The sequence below is a fragment of the Sinocyclocheilus anshuiensis genome, unplaced genomic scaffold (assembly GCF_001515605.1).
Source record: "Sinocyclocheilus anshuiensis isolate Anshui unplaced genomic scaffold, SAMN03320099.WGS_v1.1 scaffold472, whole genome shotgun sequence".
Classification (NCBI taxonomy): domain Eukaryota; kingdom Metazoa; phylum Chordata; class Actinopteri; order Cypriniformes; family Cyprinidae; genus Sinocyclocheilus; species Sinocyclocheilus anshuiensis.
The window spans coordinates 1,133,993-1,158,260 of NW_015557102.1; the positions used below are offsets into that span (position 1 = coordinate 1,133,993).

Genomic DNA, 24,268 nt, shown 5'->3' on the forward strand with positions numbered 1-24,268 from the left:
GTTCAACCATACTAATAAGCAAAAATTACTCTAGACGAACATTTGTGTGTTTTTTTTTTACTGCTGAAGTGTGTTGAAATTTCTTCTTCTGCATTCTACTGTACAGACATAAATTTACTTTCCCTTCAGCCTGAGGCTTATTCATTTCACTTTTGGTGTGAAAAGGCTTTTATATTTGCCAAAAATAGAACTTTTTTATTTTAAAAACAAACAAGCAAGCCCTGTCCAGATTTATAAAGTAGCGCAAAAGTAACGTAACGCATTACTTTCCATAAAAAGTAACTAAGTAACGTAATTAGTTACTTTTTTAATGGAGTAATGCAATATTGTAATGCATTACTTTTAAAAGTAACTTTCCCCAACACTGGTCACTGGTGTGCCATATTAAAAATAAATTACACAAAAATAGTGTGTTGTTTTAGCAGGGAAATATATGATCTGGAAATATTAACCATTTCTATTATGCTTGAGTTCTTGAGAGGTTATGCCTCCTGTTTTACTAGTTTATGTTTATCACTTTGAATGTTAATTAATTTGAATAATACATCCGGCCACCATAAGTAATAAGTAGCATCTCAAGAGGAGTGACACTATGGCCCTCCATTTACTATTTGAAGCCCACAGGGATATGGCAACCCATTTTAACATTTAATACACCTGACTCTGCTAGTCGTAATTTTGTTTTGACTAGAGAAAAATACGAATTCCAGACATCTATTCCACAATATTGAGTAATTATGACTAGTCAAAATATACACTGAAGATATCTAGTGTTATTTTGACTAGCCATAATATACACTGAAGATCATCCCAAATGTAATAGTGTTGAGTTTCTGTTACAGAACTTGTTTGAGAAATTGTCAGTTAGTGGGCTAAATTCTTATATAAATAAATCAATCACTATCAAATTGCCTTTTAAAACATTGCCCTTTAAACATATAAAACCTGCTCTGCATTTGCCATTTAATTGGTACAGCTTTTGACACAGTGTTTGACTTTAATGTATGAACAGTATTACAGAAATTAAATTTTTTTTAACATAAAATTAAACAGTTTATGACATCAACAAAGAAATAAACAATAACTTTTCACCGGTGACTGCCCTCCTGCTTTCTAATGTCATTTCACATATCTAGATTTAAATTTATGATCTACATAAATGCCATCACCTATATAGATTAACACCAGCAAAACAAATTTACATACATAAAAGATGCTTAATAAGAGAATTTTCACTTTAGTCAACATTAAGGTACATAAAATAATGCTGTAGATTGAAAATGGAGTGACCCCATTGTAAATTCCAGATTGTCCTGAATTTATGCTTAGTTAGCTCTAAAAACGTAACTAGGATAATTTTAGGTTCGTAAACATGTCTTGCATTGCTTTGCTACAAGGCCGTATAGTCTTGTCATTAAGACAAGGCTGACAAGTAACACAAAGCATACAATTCAAATCCCAGTCAGAAGTGTTTTTACAGAACTTGTGTAGACAGCATATTTCAGTGTTTCAGCGACTATTTCATCATAATTAATGTAATTATAATAATTAGTTCACATTCATGTTCTGTTCCAAAACCTTCTAAACCTCCTTGTCGACTATTTAGAAACACAACCCTGTGCACCATACAAATAGGGTAGCCTACTGCATAGGAGACTCAACTTGCAAGATGAGCATATATAAGAATAATACCCATAAATACATAGCACACATAAATACAGGACAAAATAACACATTTTTAATTTGCCTCTTGGACTTATTTTTCACTGAAGATTGTATCAGTGTATTCTGGGCTTGCATTTCCAAAAAGTCTACATGCTAAACTGCCTTAAAATACGGCTAAAATTACAGCAGCATAACCATGTTGCTCACCTTTCATAACAGCCTTTTGCCGAAGCATGCCTATGATGCCTTAAAAAATGCTGCCTCCATAGGCAGCTCACTAGGACTTGGAACAGAGCAAGTGTGTGTGTAATTTGAGGGCTATTGAATGAGATAAAGGGAGAGTTCTGTGCTCTTTGCATGCCATGCATAGTAATTCAAGAAGTACAACAAATACTGATGAGAGAACAACTTGTTTCATAGCTCAGTCATAATTCAGTCTATTTAGTTCTTTCTTGGGCTTGTGTCACATTACAAAGTGGAGGTACATTTGAAGCAATATCACGGAATTGGAAGCCATATATATGGGTCACATGGAGTAAGACACCACTCTTCTGCAGCTGTGTCCTGAAGGCAAGGCCGCGCCTTTCTGTCTTAGCCACGCCCACACACAGGAGCCAATGAACTCACTGCCAGTATACTACACCATACTCATATACCAGTGAGTATACCTGTCAATCAAAGAAAGGATTCACCAACTGGTCCGGTGAGAGATCCTGAAGACCCGCTAGGAAGAAAGTGAGAGAAACAGATAAAAGAGAAAATGGACAGGAAATGTCAGAAGGGAGATTTAAAGATGAAGTGTGTGATTTTTTTTTTCACACTTCACCTTTTAATGTAGATTCACCTTTATTGTTGATTCCCCAAACAGTGTAAACCTGTGACTGTGGCACTATTTAGTTTGCTAGAGCATCCTCACAGAAAATGTGTAAATATAAATCTACAAATTGCTAAAATATATGACTGGTCTGTATTATGTTATATTAATTTAATAACAAATTCCTGGTGGTCTTCCATCTCTTTCCCCATAATTCATCGTCCACACTGTCCTATGAAGAAAAATGGCCCATAAATAAACTGATAATAATATGTGTGTTTGTGATCCACAACTGGAGAATGGAATGTGGAAAAATGCAAAGAAAGTGCAAAAATGAAAATGCAATAGAAAACATCTATAGTACAGTGCAACAATACTGCTTCAAATGATTAATTAAAATGATTCCAGTTTAACCAATTATAAAATATATAAACATTAAACATCTCAAACACAGATTCACCAGGGTTATCATCATTAACTAAAACTAAAAGGAAAAATACAACCATAAAATCATGTTTGTCATTGAAAAAAGTATATGAAATAAAAGAAAATATAAAAACAAAAATCATATTTAATATATAATAATTCTAAAGAAATCATTTCTCATTCATTTTCTTTTAGCTTAACTTGAAGTACTAAAATAACTCAAACTAAACCTGAAATAAAAATCTATAAAAACTATACAGACATATATAAAATATAAAACAACACTGATACTAAATTAATACTGACACTCACCCTCTATTGCGAACAATATCCTGAACGCACTGATCTTTGTGGTATCTCACAAACTGTGTACAGGTCAGTCGTATTTCCTCTTGAACAGCAGCAGACTCAGGGCTTTCATCCTCACCAAAACCACACAGAGCAGCCAGCCTACAAACACAGAACACTGTTGCTGAGGCTACATCCAAAAATGGGCACATAAGAGTATAGAATAATAATAACACAACATAACATGGCTGTTTCACCTCTTTTTGAATGGAAGAATAATAAGATGCTCGTCTAACCCAAAAATTCCAAAGGAAACAAAACCCTGATGGAGAAATAGGATATTTTAAATATTAACAGCAGCTCTTCATATGTATCTAGCTCCATCTATATAAGTTTGCAGTGAGAAATGTGTGGCTGTGATCACCTGTCCATAATTGGCTACAGCACAAAAGAACTGCAGTTCGAGGTAAAGTCGTCCTGGATCAGCATTGAATAACCACCACAGACAACTGGACAGGTTCTGAATTATAGAAATAAACAGTCCCAAATAAATGTGGCGTGTGTATGTATGTATGTGTTTTTTGGGAGTGTATGTCTTTCTCATACAGTATGTGGAGTGGACATACAGCCAGCATGCTGACAATGAGGAGCAGGCAGAGGAGCACATGTCGAGCTATCTGTCTCTCCTCCTGCACACGTGAAGAGCTTGACGCCTCTCTCAGGAAAATCCCTAGAAGAGAAACGCACTTTTATTTTCCCTGATGAAACTTTATTTAATAATTTGATAAAGGATAAAAATGAAATATTTCAACCTGCTGAAGGCACTGGCGGGTCATTAAGATGCCCAACTATCATATCTGGCATGGGTTCACTGCAACAAACAGCTGTCAGCAAAAAAGGAGATGTTATCCTACACATAACATTCTAGAAATATATGCAGTACTGTCACCTTACTATAAGGAATAGTTCACCCAAAAATGAAAACCACCCTCAGGCTATCCAAGATGTAGATGAGTTTGTTTCTTTACTGAAACAGATTTGGAGAAATTTTGCATTACATGACTTGTTCACAAATGGATCCTCTGCAGTTAAAGGGTGCCATCAGAATGAGCTCCCACAGCTAACCAAAAGATCACAATAATCCACAATAATTAATTAATGATAGATTTGCTTCTTACAAACATGCAACTTTTCACTTCGCAGGATGTTAACTGATGGACTGGAGTTGTATGGATTACTTGTGGATTATTGTGATGTTTTTATCAGCTCATTCTGACGGCACCCATTCACTGCAGAGGATCCATTGCTGAGCAAGTCATGTAATTCTAAATTTCTCCAAATCTGTTCTGATCATAAAACTCATCTACATCTTGGATGGCCTTAGACTAGAGTGTATACATTTTCAGCAAATTTTCATTTTTTTTGGTGAACTATTCGTTTAAGATTAAATCTTACAATATTTATTCAATGCCTCAGTGTTTTTTTTGTTTGTTTTTTTTTTCAATACAATGAAAGTCATTTGGGTCCAGTGTTGTTTTAAACCGCACTTTTATTATACAGACAAAAACAGTTTAAACATTCTTAAAAAATCTTTTATGTTCCGCAGAAGAAAGAATGTCAATCAGGTTTGGAATGGCATAAATGTGAGCAAAAAATTAGAACTTTTATTTATGGGTGAACTATCCCTTTAAGTTAGTTGCTGTCCTACTTTTACCTCCCCCAATACTGAATGTATCCACATGCATACACCAGAAATATACAGTTACCTGTGTTGAGGCTGCTGTAGGTTTGCTCTAGCTCAGATGAGTGCTGGTTCTCTGTCTGGGGTTGTCTCACATCTTCTGTTGTGCCTGTCATGGAGTTCTGATCTAGGGCTTGATAGTTTTGCTCCTCCTGGGCCCCTCGGCTCAAACTCATCAAAGACAGACCACCCAGCATGATGCTGCAGCCCAGAACTACCACAGTACACACAATCTGAAGAGAAAGAGAGAATGAAAGGTGGGTAAGGGGAAAAAACAAGTTAATAGACAGACACAAAGAAATTGTGACATGCATTTGTGTATAATACATTTTGTATAAACACAGTAAAAAATCCCAACCTACCTGCCCCTTGCCATAGAAGAAGGCGGAGTCCAAGTTGTCACTCATTCTTTGTCCTATCATGAGTAGCCCACCCACAATCAGAAAAGGAATTCTAAGATAACAAAATTAAAACAAGCAAAAGGAGTTTTCTCCAATGAATTAGCAGTTCTGCTGTATAATTTCCTGTCCGTTTCAAAGCATAATTGAATGTAATGTCATTTAATTTAATTAAAAAAAATAAAATTAATGTTTTTTTTTTATAATACATACACAAGCATGCACACGCACACATCTACACATATATACTCACCCCCATCCAGAGATGATGAAAAAGATAGGTTTCACTTTCAAGTTTTCATTTCTGCCCAATAAAGTAAGAGCGAACGCCAAAAGACCTACAACACAATATCTACACAACTGCTAAACATCGCTACAACTGCACAACACAAAGGAGATGTATTGCAAGCTAAAATCACACAATGAAAATGACCCTTATCCATGAAGTATTGTTTACTGTAAGTGTGTGATGATTCGTTACCTGTCCACATGTAGGTACTGTAAAGAGATCCATAAAGTAGAGTAAAGGTGAGAATTTGGCCAAACACGTTCCCCTGCTTCACAACAAACTTCCACAACATCATTGACACGCATGCTAGTAGCTGCATGAGAGACAAAAAACATACCATACTGAAGAAATATATCTTAGAACAGTTTTCTGGTTGCCAGGACTAGACTTGTGCCGGTATTCGGTAATGCGGTATATCACGGTGATGAATATGCACGATATTGTTATCGTGGGCACTTCTAAATACCGTGAATAATTATATATTACAAGTTATTCAGAATTTTGAATGCATTTTAAGAATACTTTTCCCATCAACTGGTCAAAATGCACAACACCGCTGTATGCTGCGTGAAAAGATGCATGCGCACTCTGATGTAAAGGAGAAGCACATGGCGGAACATGTGAGAGACGCTCTGAATGAAAGCGCACTTTCACTCTCTGACAGCAGATGGCGCTAAACTGCAGAAATAATAATAATAATAATAATAATAATTCATTTAAATGAAACCCTGTAAACAAAGCAGCTGCTCTACTTTCTGTTTCTGCAACATGAACATTTGATACCGGCATATCCCTAGCCAGGACATTGCTTTTACAGCTGCTAAGAATGTTTTTTAGTGTTAGGGTATTTAGGGTAGTTACTAGTCAAAAGATCCCTCCACAAGAGATGTGATTTAGGTCCCTCATTCAGTACGTCTATTGAATAATGAATGTCTGTCTTTGTGCTAGATTATTTACCTGTGCTAAAATCAGATTTGTGGCAAACATTTGCGGCAGCCTCCTGAACTTCTTACTCAGTAGCATGACAGCAAGGGTCCAACCCTGCAACACACACACACACACACACATATTCTGGTAATCCAGATTTTGTAACTCATTGTTTCTAGGATCACATATTTCAGATATTTCTCTGTAGAACCTTTGATTTCTAATCATCTTAATATTCTTATATATGTTCTCTGTGGTTACACATGCATATTAAGTCAGCCAGGACTTTTTAAAGCCAGATCTCTCCCTTTCAAATACAGTATATAGAACATAAAAATGAAACCTAAAAACCTGAATAAAATTGTATAGAATAGAATGAATAGAATAGAATAAGTGAACAGAATAGAATAGAAAAGAAGTGAACAGAACAGAATGTTCACTAGACAGAAGTTAATAAAAAAGAGTATAATAAAATCTTAAGTAAACCAGAAGAGACAGAAGAATAGAAAAGCACCTGAATAAAATAGAACAGAATAGAAATGACAGAAGAATGGAATGGAACAGAATAGAAGCAGGAGTGAACTGAATAGACAGAAGTGAACAAAAAAAGAATAGAATAAAATCTGAAGTAAACCAGAAAAGACAGAAGAGAAAAGCACATGAATAGAATAGAATAAGAAATTAACCATAAGAAATAGGACAAGAAACCCTAAATTAAATAGAACAAAATAGAATAGACAGACTATACAATAATAATATAATATATATGTAATAGATAATAATATGAGAACATAATAGAATAGAATCAGAAGTCAACCAGACGAGACAAGAGGTAAGAAGAGAACCTAAACAGAATAGAATATAAAGAAATAAAATAGATCAAAGAAGTGAACAGAACAGAACCAAATAGAATAGAAATGTAGTGAAGAAGAGAAGAGAAGAGAAGAGAAGAGAAGAGAAGAGAAGAGAAGAGAAGAGAAGAGAATATATCTATTATTTTGAGTAAGTCTGTAAGCAAATGGCATGCGTTCTTTCACACATCAACCCACACACACTCACCAGGGCTATTAGGCTGACAATGCTGACGTTAAAGCTCACGTCCTGCAGCTCCGTCACCAGGGATGTGGCCTCCATCCATGGAATGGTCAGTAACCATGCCGACACATACATGATGGGTGCTGATAGGAATGTGCTAATGACCATACCAGAGGTCACCTACCACACACAATACACTTTTACTGATCTGTGTTGGCTAAATGTTTATAGCAATAACTGAGTCTGTGAGACATTTGAAGGAATTCTTTCACCGCTTACCACCTCCAGCTCCATGTTGTACTGGGCAGCATATATGGCCACGCTGGGAGTGGTAGGGAAGACTCCGTAAAGGAATGCATAATCAGACAGGCTGGAGTCATTTACAGAGCTGGAATTACCAGCATCCAAGAGCTCCACCATGTCCTTACACAACAATGGCATAACTAGTCTGGAAAACAGAAACACACAGTCATAAATCTGTCTAAATTGTATGGACCAGCACTCAAATAATATATTTATGCATATGTTCAAGATCTATGCATTTATATATATATACTGTATAAATGTAAGCAATGTATGCATATTTGTCATACATAAAGGGAACAAGAATGATATTTATGTAATAGTACTAATAAACCAAATAAGTTTTAAATACACAAGAACCAGGTTTATATATTTATATATACAATAAATCAAATAAAACTAAATCACTTTATTTTGGGGACAAATTCTCACTATTAACTAACTATTAACTATGACTTTTGCCTCAATAAACTCCTAATTTGCTGCTTATTAATAGTTAGTAAGGTAGTTGTTAAGTTTAGGTATGGGGCAGGATGAGGGATGTAAAATATGGTCATGCAGAATAAGGCATTAATATTTGCTTTATAAGTACTAATAAACAGATCTTTAACGACTATGCCATAACACCCCACATACATCTCTCTTTCACTCACAGTTTGGCAGTGATAAGCAGGATGAGGGAAACCCCAGTGGCACGTGTGAGTTTACCCATCTGTCCCACCATGTTCAGGCCCAGATAAAAGAGGGCCGCCCCTCCAAAAGAGTTTGCCAGTCCATCAACAAACTCTCCTAGTAAAACAGGCACATGTCCACCAAACAGGAAATGAGAGAGAATTCCAACAATAACCATGAAGACTATTGGGTTCTTCAAAACCTGAAAAAAGGAGGAAGAGTTAGAATGATGTAAAAAAGGATGACATCAACAGAAACGTCTGGATAAAGATAAACACATGCACCTGCAGGATGACTGTAAAGATCACATGCAGTTTGCTGTAGCTGCGGTCACTGGTGTGTCTCCATCTCTGAATCTCACACAAAGCAAAGCCCACAGGGTTCAGAAGCATCAGAGACACAGGCGCCACCAGATATATATACTGCATATACTCTGGGTGCGAACTTCTGTACAGCACATCCACTGTTTGAAGAAAATGATCTCATGAATATTGATTTTTGTATGTGCATGTGTACTTGAGGAGATGACGTGAGGAGATCCTCACCTATAGGATATCCCAGTGCAAAGTCATTGCTCTGAGTGGCAAAGATAGCAAACAGCCCGGCTTTACTGTATTTGCTCTCAGGATTTGCCACCAACAGCGTCAGCACACAAACTAGTAAGAACACACACACTTTTGCGATCAAAACGCTCCATAGAAAAGACCAGACGACATGCTGAAACTGCAGCTGCACCATGTTCTTGAAGAGCAACGCAGGAAGTGCGAAACATGACACAAAATTTCCCAGGCCTTTGACTTGTCCCACGCTGATGATGTGACTGCGGCCCGCCATGTAGCCGCAGAGGGTGATGCCAAAGCACTCCAGCAGAGCTGGGAAAAGTTTGTCGATAGACATGGCCGGTGCTCCAAGAGGGCTGTGAGTGATGTTGAGGCCATGAATGGTGACATACTGGCCCTCCATGATGATGAGGTTGACAGGGACCACTGAGAGATGATCTAACGGTGCAAATCAGAAAGCTAGGAATAAAAAAAAAACAGACTGAGGGGAAAAAAACCTCTGTGAGAGGCAAAGTCAGGGCACAACAAAAGAACTGCTGCTCTATATGCCACTGTTTTCTAGCAAAAGTGTGTTTATGAATTTGTAGCTGCCAAGGAATTTACAGCTATAAATTATAAAAATACATTATATTAATATATAAGATAATAAGCAAAATTGTATTGCTGTAACTTGTTTTTACAATAAAAAAGAATACTGACCGAATTCAAATAAAGCAACATATAAAATTCAAAATAAATAGCTAAATCAGATATATATATACACAGTGGTGTGAAAAAGTGTTGGCCCCCTTCCTGATTTCTTATTTTTTTGCATGTATATTATTGTTATATAATTATAATAGATTATTTTGCCTACTATATCTGTAAACTGACGAACTGTACTATAATATTATAATATTCATATATATAATATAATAATACAGTGGTATATTATTTGAAGTCTTAAAAAAAATGAACAAAGATGTTATTTCTTATGATAAACAAGGCCATTCAATGCAGTTAAATCAGCTACATTTGTCATCTGTACTACAACCGTTTCAGTCTTACCTTGCGAAAATAACAGAAATATGACTGCTGTCGATGACGTACCATGTGTTCACGTGTCAAGATGATCGATGCATGGATTGAATATCTTGCTGAAAAAGAAAAACACACCCGAAACATGCATGCTTTCACTCTGCTCACAGCATCTCCAGCGCTTCGGCACTCCGTTATTTCAATTCAATGTCAAATCCCTGAATGACTGACGCGTGAGCCCGCCTATGTCGTTGCAAACCCCGCCTTATTTCGTCTGGTGATGTCGCTGATTGGTGGAAATGTAGACTATACGCTGATAGTCATGGAACATTCTCAAGTGATTGGCCAGAGTCATGCGCGCTAGTGGATGGGCGTCATCTTGCCTCTAATATTAGCAATGAAGGAATCTGTTGGGAGACTTCCACAGGGCCTTGTTGACCACACATATATTTTTTTTTAATGGCAGGTTTCTTTTCATTTATTAAAAAATAAAGTAAAAGTGCACTGAAATTACAAAGAATATGCTTACAAAATACACACATTATATATATATATATATATATATATATATATATATATATATATACGTATAAGAAGAGCTTAAAAAGAACTGCATACTGAAATGCGTTATTTTTTAATGAAAGGCAAAATCCAGCTTCACTTGCATATTTATTTAGAAAACAACATATTTGGCACACCAGAATAGCAGAAGACTGTTTGTTATAAAGTAAATACACAAATGAAACAACATAATATGTTCTGTGTGTATCTACATGCACAAAGAAAATATCTAAAGTACCACATTAAGCATCGGGTCACACAACACTTTCAGTGAGGTGTGCAAACAGAACATAAATCAGAGGCCTTTAGTATTACTAATAATGTTGGTGGCAAATATTGTTTCTTTTTGGCTGTGCAATCATCTCTCTCCTCTCTAATAAATTCAAGACGCTTCAGATGTTATGCTACATTGCATATATCACTGTAATTTTCCTTTTTAATGCATCATTAAAAGGCCTTTGTAATTCATCTCTTTATGTAAACAAACATAAGGCAGCATAAACCAAGCCATTGCTTGGCTTCTTGATTCTTTCAAAGTATATAAATGAAGAAAACAAATGAAATGTAACTCAAGGTATGATACACTTACTGAATATACTTTTAGTCAAGTGCTTTAGGCAAATATAACAGCACACATCTGAGAAATATCCATAAGGCAACATAATACTGAGCAAACATCAACAAAACAAGCAAGTGCATACATACGTATATCATAAAATATAACACTTCTTAAACACATTTTTGGCTTTTTGTCTTACTCCGATACAATCTCATAATACACAGAAACCCACTTGCATAGGATTTTATGGCAAATCATCTTTCATTTAAAGATCAGTCCTGTACAATGTCTGCTCTCAGGCTTGTTTAAATGGGGGATGATCTAAAGAATCTTTAATAAATGGCATCTACATTTTCCCATAAACTCAGTCCTTGCTATTTTCACATCAGGGACTGCATATGTGAACAAATCAATCTGCAACATAAAGAGTACTGACAAACTGCAACTCAGATTTTAGCATTCTGTATATCATTCTGGCCCTTATCACCACATACACATACACACATACAGGTACTAAAGCAAACACATACTCCTTTAATATTTAACTTGACTTTTACATTTGAGGGCTTGAAATGTCAATGCTACTGTATATAACGACGGTGTTGTACGAAGACAGGAAGGTAGCCCTGTTGAAAAAACCAGCATATGCTGGTTTTTTCAACAGGGAGGGGGCGCCAAAACGCACCAAAATGCTTTAATGTAAATGTTGCACTTCTTTAAAAATATAATTACATCAAGGACTGTCTAACAAATACTGATGCCCTATGTGGCTCTATAAATGGCTGCACCATTATCTAAAGGAATGGCTGCCCTGATTAAGCAATGATATATTCTGTATGAGACAAGGACATTTTTCTGTATGTGTCAAGGACCGCCAAAAAGCCAAAACATTCACACTCTCCTGAAGGCCAATGAACTGCTGCAATAACGCATCATACTCAGAAAAACACTCAAAAATAAAGTCAAACTTAGCTGTAGTACCACTGTAGAGCTCATCACTTGACATAGTCATAATAGCCATCATGTATTAATCTCTAAAGCAGACAAAAACAAAATATTATAAAAGATATGTTGTCTGTGATATGTTGTTATTTTTATAGCTCTTTTATACATTTTTAATGAATGACTCTGGCAGAAAATATCAAAAACAGACAGTACCAGAGAACATAAGATAACTGGGTGAGGGAAGGATTGTCAGGCCCTGAGATAACAGTTTCTTTCACCTAGGTATGGGAGGCAGGGGAGGTGCACCTCGCTCTTTCTTTCCTGAACCTGAAACAGACAGAAATATACAAACACACACACAGACACATAAACAAATGGGTAAGACCATGATTGTGCTGAAAGCACTGAATGTTATTCGAAGTATTCATTGGCATGTGGAAGCGACAGCTGCGGGTCAGTTTCGTCTATGAGACGAGAGAAAACAGCTGTGGTTGGTTACCTCGGCTTTCGTTCCTGGCCATTTTGCTAGGATAGGTCTTCTGACAGGGAATGTAGGGCTCTGGGGGTGGAAGATCCGATACAGGTCGAAATGTGAAGCGTGATTCCCACTCATCTTGGAGAAACAAATCAAATGCACACACCATTAATCTGTAGCACAATCTACATACAAATCTAAGCTACTTAGAGTGCTATTTACAGCTCAATAGGAGTACATAAAATGACAAGGAATATGCCTAGGTCAATACATGTTCTGTTGATTATGTTTACAGTAAAAAAAACATGTTTACAGTAATGCACTTACAATAGAAGTATATAGGGGAAGGAGTTCTGAAGTTTCAAAGTAGCAATGTGAACTATTTATGTAAAAGCCCTTTCATTTATTTTTCGATTCAAGTATTTTTATTATTTGATCTGTCGTTGCACTTGTTTAATGATGAGACTACTGTTCTAAACCGATTAGGTTCTTGGTTAGTTCAGCCCTAAAATATACTTTTACGTGTACTTTAGGGTATGTGTACAGTGTGCATGACTTAAATTTCATCATCATACATGCATACTGCACGTGTACAGAGAGGGGCTTATGAGATAACCACAACTCTGGTATCTTGTGACATAAATTTCATAATCAGCATAGCCAGATTTACTAACTGTATTACTCAATTAGTTTATCCACAAGGTAGCAATATTTGCCTATGATGTTACATGGCCAAAAGTATGTGCCCCCTTATAATTACACAATTTAGCAATTTCAGCCACACCCTGCTACACTGCTAAAAGGTACATAAAAGTCCATCATACAGCCATACAGTCTCCTGAGTATGACACTGACTTATGATGCCAGTGCCACCAGTAAAATGGTCTACTGAGTCTACTGAGTGTGGAAGAATCAGACTAGCCTGCACAAATCCAGATCTCAACAGCATTGGGACGAAATGGAACATGGACTGCAAACCAGACTCCAATGCCCAATATCCAACACTATCCCTGATGCTCTAATGTCTGAATGGGAACAAATCCTCACAGCCATGTTCCAACATCTATTGGGCAACCCATCCCTGAAGAGTAGAAGCTGTTATAGCAGCAAAGGAACAACCAGTTCCTTATAAATGAAAATGGGCAGAGCTGGATAGATTACTTAGAAATTGTAGTCCGTTACTGAATCCAAATTACATGACAAAAATTGTAGTTAGTAACGTAATCCATTACATTACACATTTTAGGTAATGTAATCAGACTACTTTTTGATTACTTTTAGATTAGTTTTGACATAACTCTGTTACCACATTGATTTTAATAGGACAATCTTGTACCATATTGATATAAAACTACAAAGAGTAAGAAAATATATTCCATGTGTTGTAATTAACAACATGAAGTGCATTAAACATTGCGTTATGTCAAGGTTTCCCAAACTGGGGTTCGTAAAAGAACTTCTGGAGGTTCGTGAGTTTAATGAAAAGCTAATAATTAATTAAATCATTAAAATGTCAAATTAAAATAAGTCATTTTAAAATAACATCAATCAAAATAAAACACAAAAAAAATATATATATATTTTATTTGTTTACCTGCATGTCATGAGACCATTAACCAACAGAGAACCATGAACATGCAAATGTGATACTTAATTTTTTTAATATTTATTTTAAAATCTCATGGTACTTCAAGTAAATATATTAGGTGAAAGATGTTCAGATGACAAAAAAAAAGTTTGGGAATGCCTGCATTACATGTAAATAAGAAATAATTCTGAATTTGTGCATTTTAAAATTGTGCATTCTTTGTGTGAAAGTCCTGGAAGACTTTCTGACTGTATATAAGTGGTAGGCTATTTTATAAAGGAACTTTTAAAAGATAAAAAAAGAGGAATTAGGGAGAATCAATAACTTATGAATAATTTATTGCCATTGTATGAATAATATATAATCATGTAATCAATAAAAAAGTAACTGTAGTCTGATTACGAGTATTTTAAAATGTAATTTAATCAAATTCTTCGTAAACTCTACAAGTCTCTTGAACAAGCGTATAGGAAAGTCACAATACCTATATGATGTCCCTGATTGTGGTATCCATTGCCCATAGGTGGGGGAGGAGGGAGCAGAGGTCCAGAGGAGGGCCTGTCTGGGGGGAGTGGTGGTCTACTGCCACCACGATGAGGCTCCACACCTGGTCTGTTCGGTGGAGGAGGGGCTGGTGATGACCTCACACTTCCTCCTCCAGGACGGCCAGAAGGAGGTGGAGGTGGAAGAGGACCTGTGGACAAAAAGACAAAGACATAATATAAATGTTCAAACAGGTGAATTTCAGATTATCCTGCAAGAACCTGCAACTCCTCCTCTACCTGTTCGTCCACCTGCATTCCGGCCCAATGCGGGCGGTCTCTCAGAGGGAGGTGGCGGAAGGGGTCCAGATCGCCCGGGTGGAGGGGCAGGAGGATGCGAGCCAAGTGACAGGTTCCGTTCAGGAAGGCGTGGCGTATGCTCCTCAGGAGTAGACGGGCTTGGGCGTCCGGGCGGCAGAGGAGGTGCTGCACTAACAGGTGGCCGCAGAGAGGCAGGAGCAGGAGCTGGAGGAGGAGTTGGTTTACTGCTCACTGATGGTGGAGGTGGAGGGGGAGGGCTGTCCCGAGTGAGTGGCAAAGAAGAACGGTTTGCAGGGGGAACAGGTGGAGGACGGTCATCACCTCGACCAGGTGCAGGGGGAGGAGGAGGCCGCCCAGCATGACCAGCTGAGGGCGAAGGAATGGAAGGAGGACGACCAAATGCAGCTGGCACCGGTGGAGGTGCGGGCTGTCGTCCAGGAGGGTTTGGAGGTGGAGGAGTTGGTGCGGAACCAAGACGAGGAGTCCCTGGAAGTGAGGGTGGTCCCCTGCTCTGTGCCCCACTCTGAAAGGGCCGTGGGGCACTTGGAAGAGGTGGAGGAGGTCCTCCAGGTGTTTCAGGACGCGGTGGGGTCATTCGAGGGCGAGGGGGGTCAACGGATTCACTGCGTTGCAGAGGTGGACGAGGGGCGGAGCCAGATCCTCCTCCGAAGGGCCGTGGACCAGAGCTACGAGCACCAGGTGGCAGAACTGGAGATCTGACACTACTAGAGTCTGAAAGAGAGCAAATAATCTAATATAAAGAGATAATCCAACAAATGCAAGGTCTTTATTTAAATAATTTCTTAGTTTTCTAAACTAAATATTATATTTTATGATTGAATACATAAGGTCCATCATTGGGATTGGCCAAAATTTCTATATATCTCATAAATCCCTGTTGAATGAATGAGTTGGAATGTCTCAGTAAACAGTAGTAGTATGTAGCAAGCTTTAGTAGTATGTTTGACATACATGTGTGTGTTCTTACCATCTCGAGTGGAGCGCAGCTTTGGCATGCCACCCTGGAAGAGCCCACCTAGACCAGCTGGTGCTCCACCTCCACCTCCAAACCCTCCCCCTCCTCCACCTCCTCCTCCAGGCCCGCCTCCTCCTCCACCTCCACCTCCACCACCACCTTTGGGTTCTGTCAAAACAAACATGTACTTATTTAAAACATACTTATTTTACATGCAAAAATCACAAACACACAGAGGAGTTTCGAAAGTATAGTAGCATAAAAGAAAACCTTTTTAAATATATGTGACCCATATAATTAAATTGTGACTGTTTTGGTGCATAGACAAACATAGCCAGTATAACTCCATAAGGTGCTGGTTCTTACGGTCAAGTATGGGGGCGCTACGGTCATTAGTAACCGCCTTCTTTAGCCTTGCTCCTTTGCCGATGTCCGACAGTAGAGCATTCCTGCCCTGCTGCTCCGATTTATTCAAGACAGGCTTCTCAGTGTTTGCCTGTGAGAAAGAGAAGCACAGATATTTTCTGTAGAAATCATTAAAGCACTGGTGCCCCATTGCTTTACCACTTAAGACTGGAATACAATATGTGACTTTTGCCTAGGTTTTTGCCCCAATTTGCAGTCTAGAAGAGTCGACAACAGTTGGCAAAAGTCAAAGCCAGTTTGAAGATTTTGGGCAGTCAAGTTAATAGATTTGACAGAATATCACATAGTGTATGATGGCCCAGTCTCCAGGTTTTTTAGCTTCAGACTATTATTTCATCCAGTCCATCCATATATAACATGCTCGATATTTTGAGCCGATTTTAGAACACACATTGTTTTCATTTGTCACGCCTCTCATAGCAACAAGGTGCTCGTTTCTGTGTGAGGTTACTGTGTGCGACAATGGTAGTGTGTGATAATTTAATGTATGATATCCAGTTTTTCTTTCTAAAGTTGTGTAGTGTATTTAGTGTGTGTGTGTGTACCTGAGAGAAGGTGGGGGGTGGGGGAGGGGGAGGCGGAGGAGGTACCGGCATTTTTTCTCCTTGTTGTCACCTCCTCTCACTGAGACCTGACAAACAGAAAGAGAATTTATATATTTTATATTTTCAAAAGAAATTGTGTTACTTGTTGCCACAACGTTGAGTGGTTTCCAGAGTGCTGTTATGCAGTTGCTAGGGAGTTCTGAATGGTTACTTGCAAAAAAAAGAAGAAAAAAAAAGAAAATTGTTATTAAAACAAATATAATTCTTGAAAACCTTTGGCATAATCTTTTATAATTTCTTAGAAAAACATAATATTTTAACAAAACATATTCACTGCTTATTAATATTTGTAAACATTTATCTACCAATTAATTATTAATAATTTGTGATGTTCAAAAAAAATTACTTTCAAAAATATATTTACATTTTTAAAAAATTATATTTATGTTGCACCTTGAAAAAAGCCTCAGAGGTATTCATTGCTCAAGCACACCACACATGTAGCCTATAATGTGACTCTGACGTTGCGTCACATGAGCGTTTGACTGCGTGGCAGGAGTTTCATTACACTGCTGCTCATATCCATTAATCCATTATTAAGATTCATACACATACATGTATTGTAAGTGTGAGGAAAATATGTTTATTACTTGACAGTTACACCACATAGCAATTTTAGAGTTATTCAATTTAAACTTTCAAATTTAAACTTTTAACAATGACAAAGGTTTTTCAAAACCATACGAAACCAACATGAATACAAAGTGAATATTTCTAAGACATTTGGAACTGGTGTTTTAAACTAGATTTTAAAAAGACCCTTCTTTTTTTATCATGGATTATATCATTTAATTGTCATTGAGCCCATTATCTTTGTCCTTGTAATAATAGTAGTGGTGCTTGAACACCACTAAAAGGAAACCCAACTGTAGCATGAATAGCACCATCTGAAACAACATCACACTTTTCAGGTTTAAAAAAAAAACAGGCCTGAAGCATTCACTCAATCACTGGTAATAATCTACCCACACCACGACCATACTAAAGTGGTCTCGCACAGCCGCAAAGTTTTGAATGGGTTTGACAGTAAGTAACGAGTCTTGAAATATCCTATTGTGCTATATACAAAGATACCTTATTGTGCATGTAATGACATGTGGGAAAGGCCGTAAAAAAAAAAAAGGTAATTTCTGAGATATAGAAAGCTTACTGTAATAGACTAGTGTTTTTATAATATTCCCTCACACACTCATAATACAGCAATGCCAACAATTACAAGCTTTATTTTTCTCTTACATCCGGAAGAGATCATAAACAGGAAGCGCTACAGCAATATACCTCTCACTTCTCATTCTCTCTTTCATAAACACACATCCACATGCGTTAATATCATCCAGACAAAGGTGACAAAGAATCAACAAAAGGTTTAAAACCACAAGTGGGAACACAGATGAGACTCAAAGAAAACAAGTCAACACACAAATACACGGAAACAGATTACAAGCTCTTTAAATCGTCTGCTCTTTCATTATCAAGCTTTCTTACAGACAGCCACATCACACTACTTAATTTCTCGCTCTTTCTTTCACTCTCTCAGGTATTTTTATTCAGAGGTAAGCGGACAACCGGTCAGTTTGGCAAACGTTCTGCTCACTGTGAAGTGAGCAAACTTCCTGATGCTGTGCAAAAATAAATAAAAAATCATTTTGTGTATTTAAATTGTGCTAATCTTGAATAATACGGATCTTTGTTACTGATAAAACCAAAAATCAGCAAAACACTGCTTTGAAATCCCAGAAGTGCAGGGGTAATAATAACTTCATAAACCATTTTTAGAAATATTCACAACTTTTGGGGGGAAATCATCACTGCATTTTAAAAGCTTCATTTTGCATAGCTGTGGTGTGAAGAGAAAAAAGGCCATGTAAAACAACCAAGCTGGAGCCTTTGCCAATTGGTTCCATTGGCAGTAAAAGTTTATTTAACTATCATTAAGAAAATGAGTTAGGACAGGGTTGAATGTTACATCACCTATTTAATATTCATGAGCCATGCTGATTAAGTATTTTAAAAGTGAAGTGATGTTAAAATTAGTCCTCCTATTGCAACTTAACACCTAGAAAACTAGTGTAAATACTGTGTGTGGCACTTAAAAATGTTGCTCTGTTTTGAGCATCCCAACTAGGGGTGCATTCCCCAAAAGCATTGTTAGCCAACAATGGTCACAAGTTCTGTCGTTACAACATAGTTCAACAATTTGACAGTTCCCAAAACCATAGTTTCAATGAATATTCACAAAAGGCAAACAGACTGTGAACAAAAATAGTGAAATAGACCTCAGATGCCATGTTTGATACAACAGCATCTGAGAGAATTATATGTTGCAGAGAAAGCTGTTGACTCAATGAACCGCATCCAAGTAAGAGTGCACACCAATTCCATACATAATTCTATGTTAATGTGATAATAAAAATGATTGGCTTCTTGTTGTATGTTTAAATGATCTGTAACATTCTGACATGTATTGCCATATCAGATTATTAATTAGCAAAAGCAATTACTCCAACAACTGTGGGTTATGTTATTAACGACAGTCAACAAACGTTGAACCAACGACAGAGGTGTTCAAACCAAAATGCACTGCTTCAAGTCAAGTCTGCTTCAAGCAGTCTGTGCTACACACCTATTCATTTTTGCAGTTCTGTTTGGTGATGCTAGTAGTGCAAAAATTACCTCACTTTTATGATTTCCAAGAGGTGATGATTAGCACAAAAAAATGGACATGACAGAGAAGTGGAGAAGAAACAAGAAGTAGGGGTGTGAGAGGAGAAGAAAGGAGCATAAAGTGAAGAAGACACAAGAGAAGTGGTGCACAGTAAAAGTTCCTGGATATGGACAATATTTACATTCCAGTGTCTTGAGAGAGAACAGTGGAGATGGACTATGGAGAATGTGATGCTGGATATACACTCTACAGCTGCCGTCTGGATGGTGCTTTACCATCCAGCAGTCTGAAATGTCATCATGTCTAAAACAGGGACTTTGGCTGGACATTGTGTTCTTTTTGGAATTACTCTATGCCAAGTGTGTGTTTAAGTGTGCCAGTGTCTACAAGCACATAATGCATTTCACCTCTGTAGAAGTCAAGACAGTCAACCCTGCATCCCGATATGTGTTCTAAATAGTAAGTGAAACTTGCAACTTTCACATTTGATGTATGTGTGTAATTTATATTGTAGAACAAATGAAAATACTATTCTAAAAACCCATCGGAAAATCCCAAAGGAACCCATGCCAAATTAGCCTTCCTGGTAGTTCCAATTATTTACATCATGACTGAACAACTGGTGCAACAGTCAGGATCCAGAAGTAAAAATCTCATGCATTTTTTCCACAGTTAAAACAATAACTTGTAAACCTTTAAAGACAGAACTACTGTGAGCTACGTGGCTGATAATCAATGGTATATGGTTTTGTTGAAGCTGTCAGTACTTATATATCTAACCTATATAACAATAATTGTGTTAACAGATGAAATCCTGGTGAGAAACTACGCTATCAAAGATTTTGCAAGAAATCTCCACCAGTCAAAGAATCAAAACAAGCAAATCAAGCCAAAAGAATGCTATACCTATTTATATACACACTGTAAAAAAAATTCTGTAGTTTTTACAAAATAATTTTGGCAGCTGTGGTTGCCAGAATAATTTTGTAAAAAATACAGAAAAACTGTAAACACATTTCAATATCTGGTTAGATATTTTACAGTTTTTCCCTGTATATAGTACAGGAACTTGCTGTTAACAGTTTTTTTCCGTAGCGTTTTTACAAAATTTTACAGTTAAAATTACACTTATTTTTTACAGTGCACTATCAACATCTTTAAATCAACAGTTTTATATTTATCTGTTGTTTTTAATTGGATTATGTCATTATTTGTATTATGTCATTTGTTCCCTTTTAAAGCCATTAATTACACAGACTTGTACTTTTGACTTTTAGTCATATAAGTACACTTTTGCTTCAAATCAAAGTTTGTAATGTTGTGATTCACCTCATTGCTGCTTGGTTTAAGTCATGTCTTAAAACGCTTTAATGAAGACTTTTTAAGAATATCTATGGGAAAAATTCATGGAAGAAATACACTTTCCGAAACAACGCCACTTAAAAAGTGGACGGGCACCACTGCACTCTATTGAGATGTAACCCAGAATTGTAAGACCCAGAATTTATGGAATCCAAATGTAAGGCCAATGTCAACAATGAAAAGTTAAATATATCCAGCTCTCATTAAATAATGTTAACACAAAAAATTAAAAATGGGTGGAGCCCTTCAGCCACAACCTGCTATATCATACATGCAAAATCAGGCAGGAAGGGGCCACCCACAAAGAACCATACGTTCATTTATTTAAAAGTGTCTTGTCAAGATGTAAAGCAGGATTTTTGTCAATTGCGCTTTGCAATGCTTGCTTATAATACCACATCACAAGCAAAAAAGTGGCTTACAAGTGCTCAGCTTGCATAATGTGAGCATGCTTGAGCAAATAATGTGTCTCTGTCTTTCCATCACTTTGTAGGCAGTCTTTACTGTCCACTTCCTTTCTGAAACTCAGCATAATGTTGACACCTCTGGCTACATGCAAGCTTGTATCTAATGGATGATCTCAGATCCCGTCACATGATTTCTGACTCTCTTCGAATCGCTGGTCAAATAGAACACTAAACCAGACAAGAGAGAAGTAGAAGTTATGACAGTACTTCTGTCGCCGAGAGGAAGTTAATGCAGAGAGAGAACTCTATTTGTATGACTTATGCAGCCTAAAATTACTTGTTCCTTCTTAAGTTCTCACTAAAAACTGCACGCCAATATTCAGTCTCAACAGCTCACTGTGATTAAAAAAAAACAGTTGCTTAATAGTGTCATATTTCACACTTGGTAAAAACCACATGAAAAATCAAGAGGACCTGGCATTGACATACGCAGTCTCATAAAAGTCTTTAATGCAAGAAAGCAGATTTGCATTTTCCATACAATCTCAAGCCAACTAACACACAAACAATGTGCTTTAAGGTAACCCATTTAAGAGGAATGAACAGAGCAAAACAATGATACTGTGTTTGAAATAACTTGTGACACTGACAGCTCAAAATAATGTGGTCTTCAATTCACAATAAACAAAAGTTTAAAAACTGAAAGAAAAAAGGAAGTGGAAAGCATATGACTTGCATTGTATATCACTGTGGAGACCCCATGGCCTGTCAATTAGAACCACATGCTCATACTAGTCCGACTAATTTCCACGAATCGGTTCTTTTGAACAGTTCATTTAAAAAAAAAAAAAGCTGTTAAAAACAGATTCATCAATTCTTTTATGTAATACCTTAACTGCGCCATCGGGTGGTCTCTAGAAAGCCACATTTATTGCTCTTTATGTATATGTTTTATTGCTAATTTCGATTATGTTTTTTAAATAAGAATGTCAGCCATGATTCAGCTCACAGAAGCAATTTATACTTATACTTAATACAATTTGCATTGACATTACACAATCCTACAAATGTATTTACATGTACTCGGTTCACTCCAAATAATGCTCGTATTATCATCTCCTTTTGATAATAAATTGGTTTAATGAGCCGTTGTATTTGACTGACTCGATAAACGTTAGAGTCGATTCAGTTCTCGGTTGTATGAAATGATAAAAAGATCCGACTCAAAGAATGATTCATTCATTAATCAGAAATCGCTTGCTACTAGCCTACAGCTGACGGAAGAAAAAAAAAACACTTAGCCTAAGATTTGTTGCGTTTCTAAACAACAGAAAAAAAACTTTTTATTCACCCTGCCACATATTCACGCTCAAACTGGCAACCCAGGAAGTGGGGGAGCCTCTGCTTCCCCTAAAAGTTGGCCACCGTTTCCGCTTTTGTGGATGAAAACGTAGTTTTAAACATAACACTTTATCCAAACAACAATTAACTCACATAATACTTACAAGTTTGCGGCAATAAATAAATCACAGGAAATCAAGTCACAAACTAGATCCTGGAGTCGTGCATTTTAGAAAGCACCAGGCTACGTAAACACTTACCGGTGGTTTGCGTCTTTTTCTCTGCGTCCTGCGCTTACGAACCAAATGCAGCAACGATCATCATCATGAAGCATCTACACAAACGCAGAGGAACACAAGTTTTGAGCCACTCCTTCATGGCAGAAAACGCACACACATACATAACTTCTCCCTACTGTTTCCGCCCAGCGCGTGCTGCCTACAACCCATCACATTCACAGGAATAACATTCAAATCCTATCGCTTTAACAGTGCATGCAAGAATTCAGTACGTCTCAGCAGTATCACATCTCTTTAAATGAGGGAAGTACAGCTCAATGCTTTGAATAAGACGTGATATCTTCTAATGCATTTCTTTACCCAGTTTTTCTTCCTCCACTACACAACAGCCTCTTCGTTCCCTTTATCCGGGACATTCGTCTGTGATGCAACGTTTCCAGATGTGTGCGACTGCCTCGAGCTGAGCTCAAACATCTGTCAAACTCTGCACACAATGTATGACAGAAAAGCTTGGCGCTGTGTGAATGTATGGAACATGTAAAAGATCTTCAAAGAGATTCACTTTTCACAAATTCCTGGTCATAGTGAGAGAGAAAAAAGTCTGCAAAAATGCCTGGAACATAAAACATTTGCTGAACCACTAAAGCCAAGAGAGAGCCCAAACACTGTGATATTACCAGTATTTATTATGCATTACAAGACAAATGTTACATTTTTCAGTCAGGCCTATATGCTTCATCAAAAAGCATGTTTAAACTACAATTAAACTTAAATTAACCATTAAATACGTATATGTATAATAATATATTTGACCAAATACACAGTGGCATATGTCAGAGAAATGTAACAATAGCAGCAGCATCAACTTTAACCATTTGTCTGCTATTTAGGTTTAGTTAATGTGCAGTTAATCAAATACACTTTATTCATTATTTTCTCTTTAAATATCTAACGATTCAAGTACATTGGTTACCATAGAACACACGGACCAAGAAAAATGAAAACAGATCAAACAAACTGAATAAAATATAATATACTCCTATGTAAAATAAATGCCACAATAAATGCCTTTCTCATATTTCTCTGCTTCTGTGCTTAATTCTGTTTAAGTTCTGCGTATACATATGCACACAGAATTCTGAGGTTACACTCTAACAAATGCTGGGTTAAATACAACCCAG

General features: G+C 37.0%; 2 protein-coding genes across 5 annotated transcripts; both read right to left on the reverse strand.

Moving 5' to 3' along the window:
- Positions 1–934: 934 nt before the first annotated feature.
- LOC107677583 (integral membrane protein GPR155-like) lies at positions 935–10,338 on the reverse strand. Of its 3 annotated transcripts, none has more exons than XM_016472523.1 (17): positions 10,208–10,338; positions 9,104–9,577; positions 8,843–9,021; positions 8,540–8,760; positions 7,863–8,031; positions 7,608–7,763; positions 6,579–6,662; positions 5,814–5,934; positions 5,586–5,670; positions 5,297–5,387; positions 4,960–5,167; positions 4,006–4,077; positions 3,820–3,923; positions 3,618–3,713; positions 3,451–3,515; positions 3,218–3,355; positions 935–2,389 (listed from the first exon to the last, which is right to left on the reverse strand). In XM_016472523.1, the coding sequence occupies exons 2-17, from the start codon at positions 9,519–9,521 to the stop codon at positions 2,341–2,343; spliced, it is 2,256 nt and encodes a 751-aa protein (XP_016328009.1). In that variant the 5' UTR covers positions 9,522–9,577; positions 10,208–10,338; the 3' UTR covers positions 935–2,340. The 3 variants fall into 3 exon arrangements, with proteins under 3 accessions (XP_016328009.1, XP_016328007.1, XP_016328008.1); XM_016472521.1 differs by lacking the exon at positions 935–2,389 and adding an exon at positions 2,400–2,711; XM_016472522.1 differs by lacking the exon at positions 935–2,389 and adding an exon at positions 2,400–2,711 and having other exon boundaries at positions 10,166–10,338.
- A 1,600-nt stretch (positions 10,339–11,938) lies between these two features.
- wipf1b (WAS/WASL interacting protein family, member 1b) lies at positions 11,939–23,517 on the reverse strand. Of its 2 annotated transcripts, XM_016472528.1 has the most exons (9): positions 23,448–23,517; positions 23,109–23,182; positions 17,014–17,099; positions 16,409–16,538; positions 16,055–16,210; positions 15,046–15,798; positions 14,748–14,957; positions 12,700–12,813; positions 11,939–12,527 (listed from the first exon to the last, which is right to left on the reverse strand). In XM_016472528.1, the coding sequence occupies exons 3-9, from the start codon at positions 17,062–17,064 to the stop codon at positions 12,475–12,477; spliced, it is 1,467 nt and encodes a 488-aa protein (XP_016328014.1). In that variant the 5' UTR covers positions 17,065–17,099; positions 23,109–23,182; positions 23,448–23,517; the 3' UTR covers positions 11,939–12,474. The 2 variants fall into 2 exon arrangements, with proteins under 2 accessions (XP_016328014.1, XP_016328013.1); XM_016472527.1 differs by lacking the exon at positions 23,448–23,517 and having other exon boundaries at positions 23,109–23,265.
- Between the last annotated feature and the right edge of the window lie 751 nt (positions 23,518–24,268).

Coding starts and splice junctions, on each gene's coding strand:
- LOC107677583 (XM_016472521.1), bottom strand. CDS start 9,521: ATGGAGGGCCAGTATGTCACCATTCATGGCCTCAACATCACTCACAGC. Junction 8,032..8,539: donor CTGCTTATCACTGCCAAACT/GTGAGTGAAAGA, acceptor TCTGTTTTCCAG/ACTAGTTATGCCATTGTTGT. Junction 3,516..3,617: donor CTGTAGCCAATTATGGACAG/GTGATCACAGCC, acceptor TTTCTCCATCAG/GGTTTTGTTTCCTTTGGAAT.
- wipf1b (XM_016472528.1), bottom strand. CDS start 17,064: ATGCCGGTACCTCCTCCGCCTCCCCCTCCCCCACCCCCCACCTTCTCT. Junction 16,539..17,013: donor CACCCCCCACCTTCTCTCAG/GTACACACACAC, acceptor TCTTTCTCACAG/GCAAACACTGAGAAGCCTGT. Junction 16,211..16,408: donor TAGCGCCCCCATACTTGACC/GTAAGAACCAGC, acceptor TTGTTTTGACAG/AACCCAAAGGTGGTGGTGGA.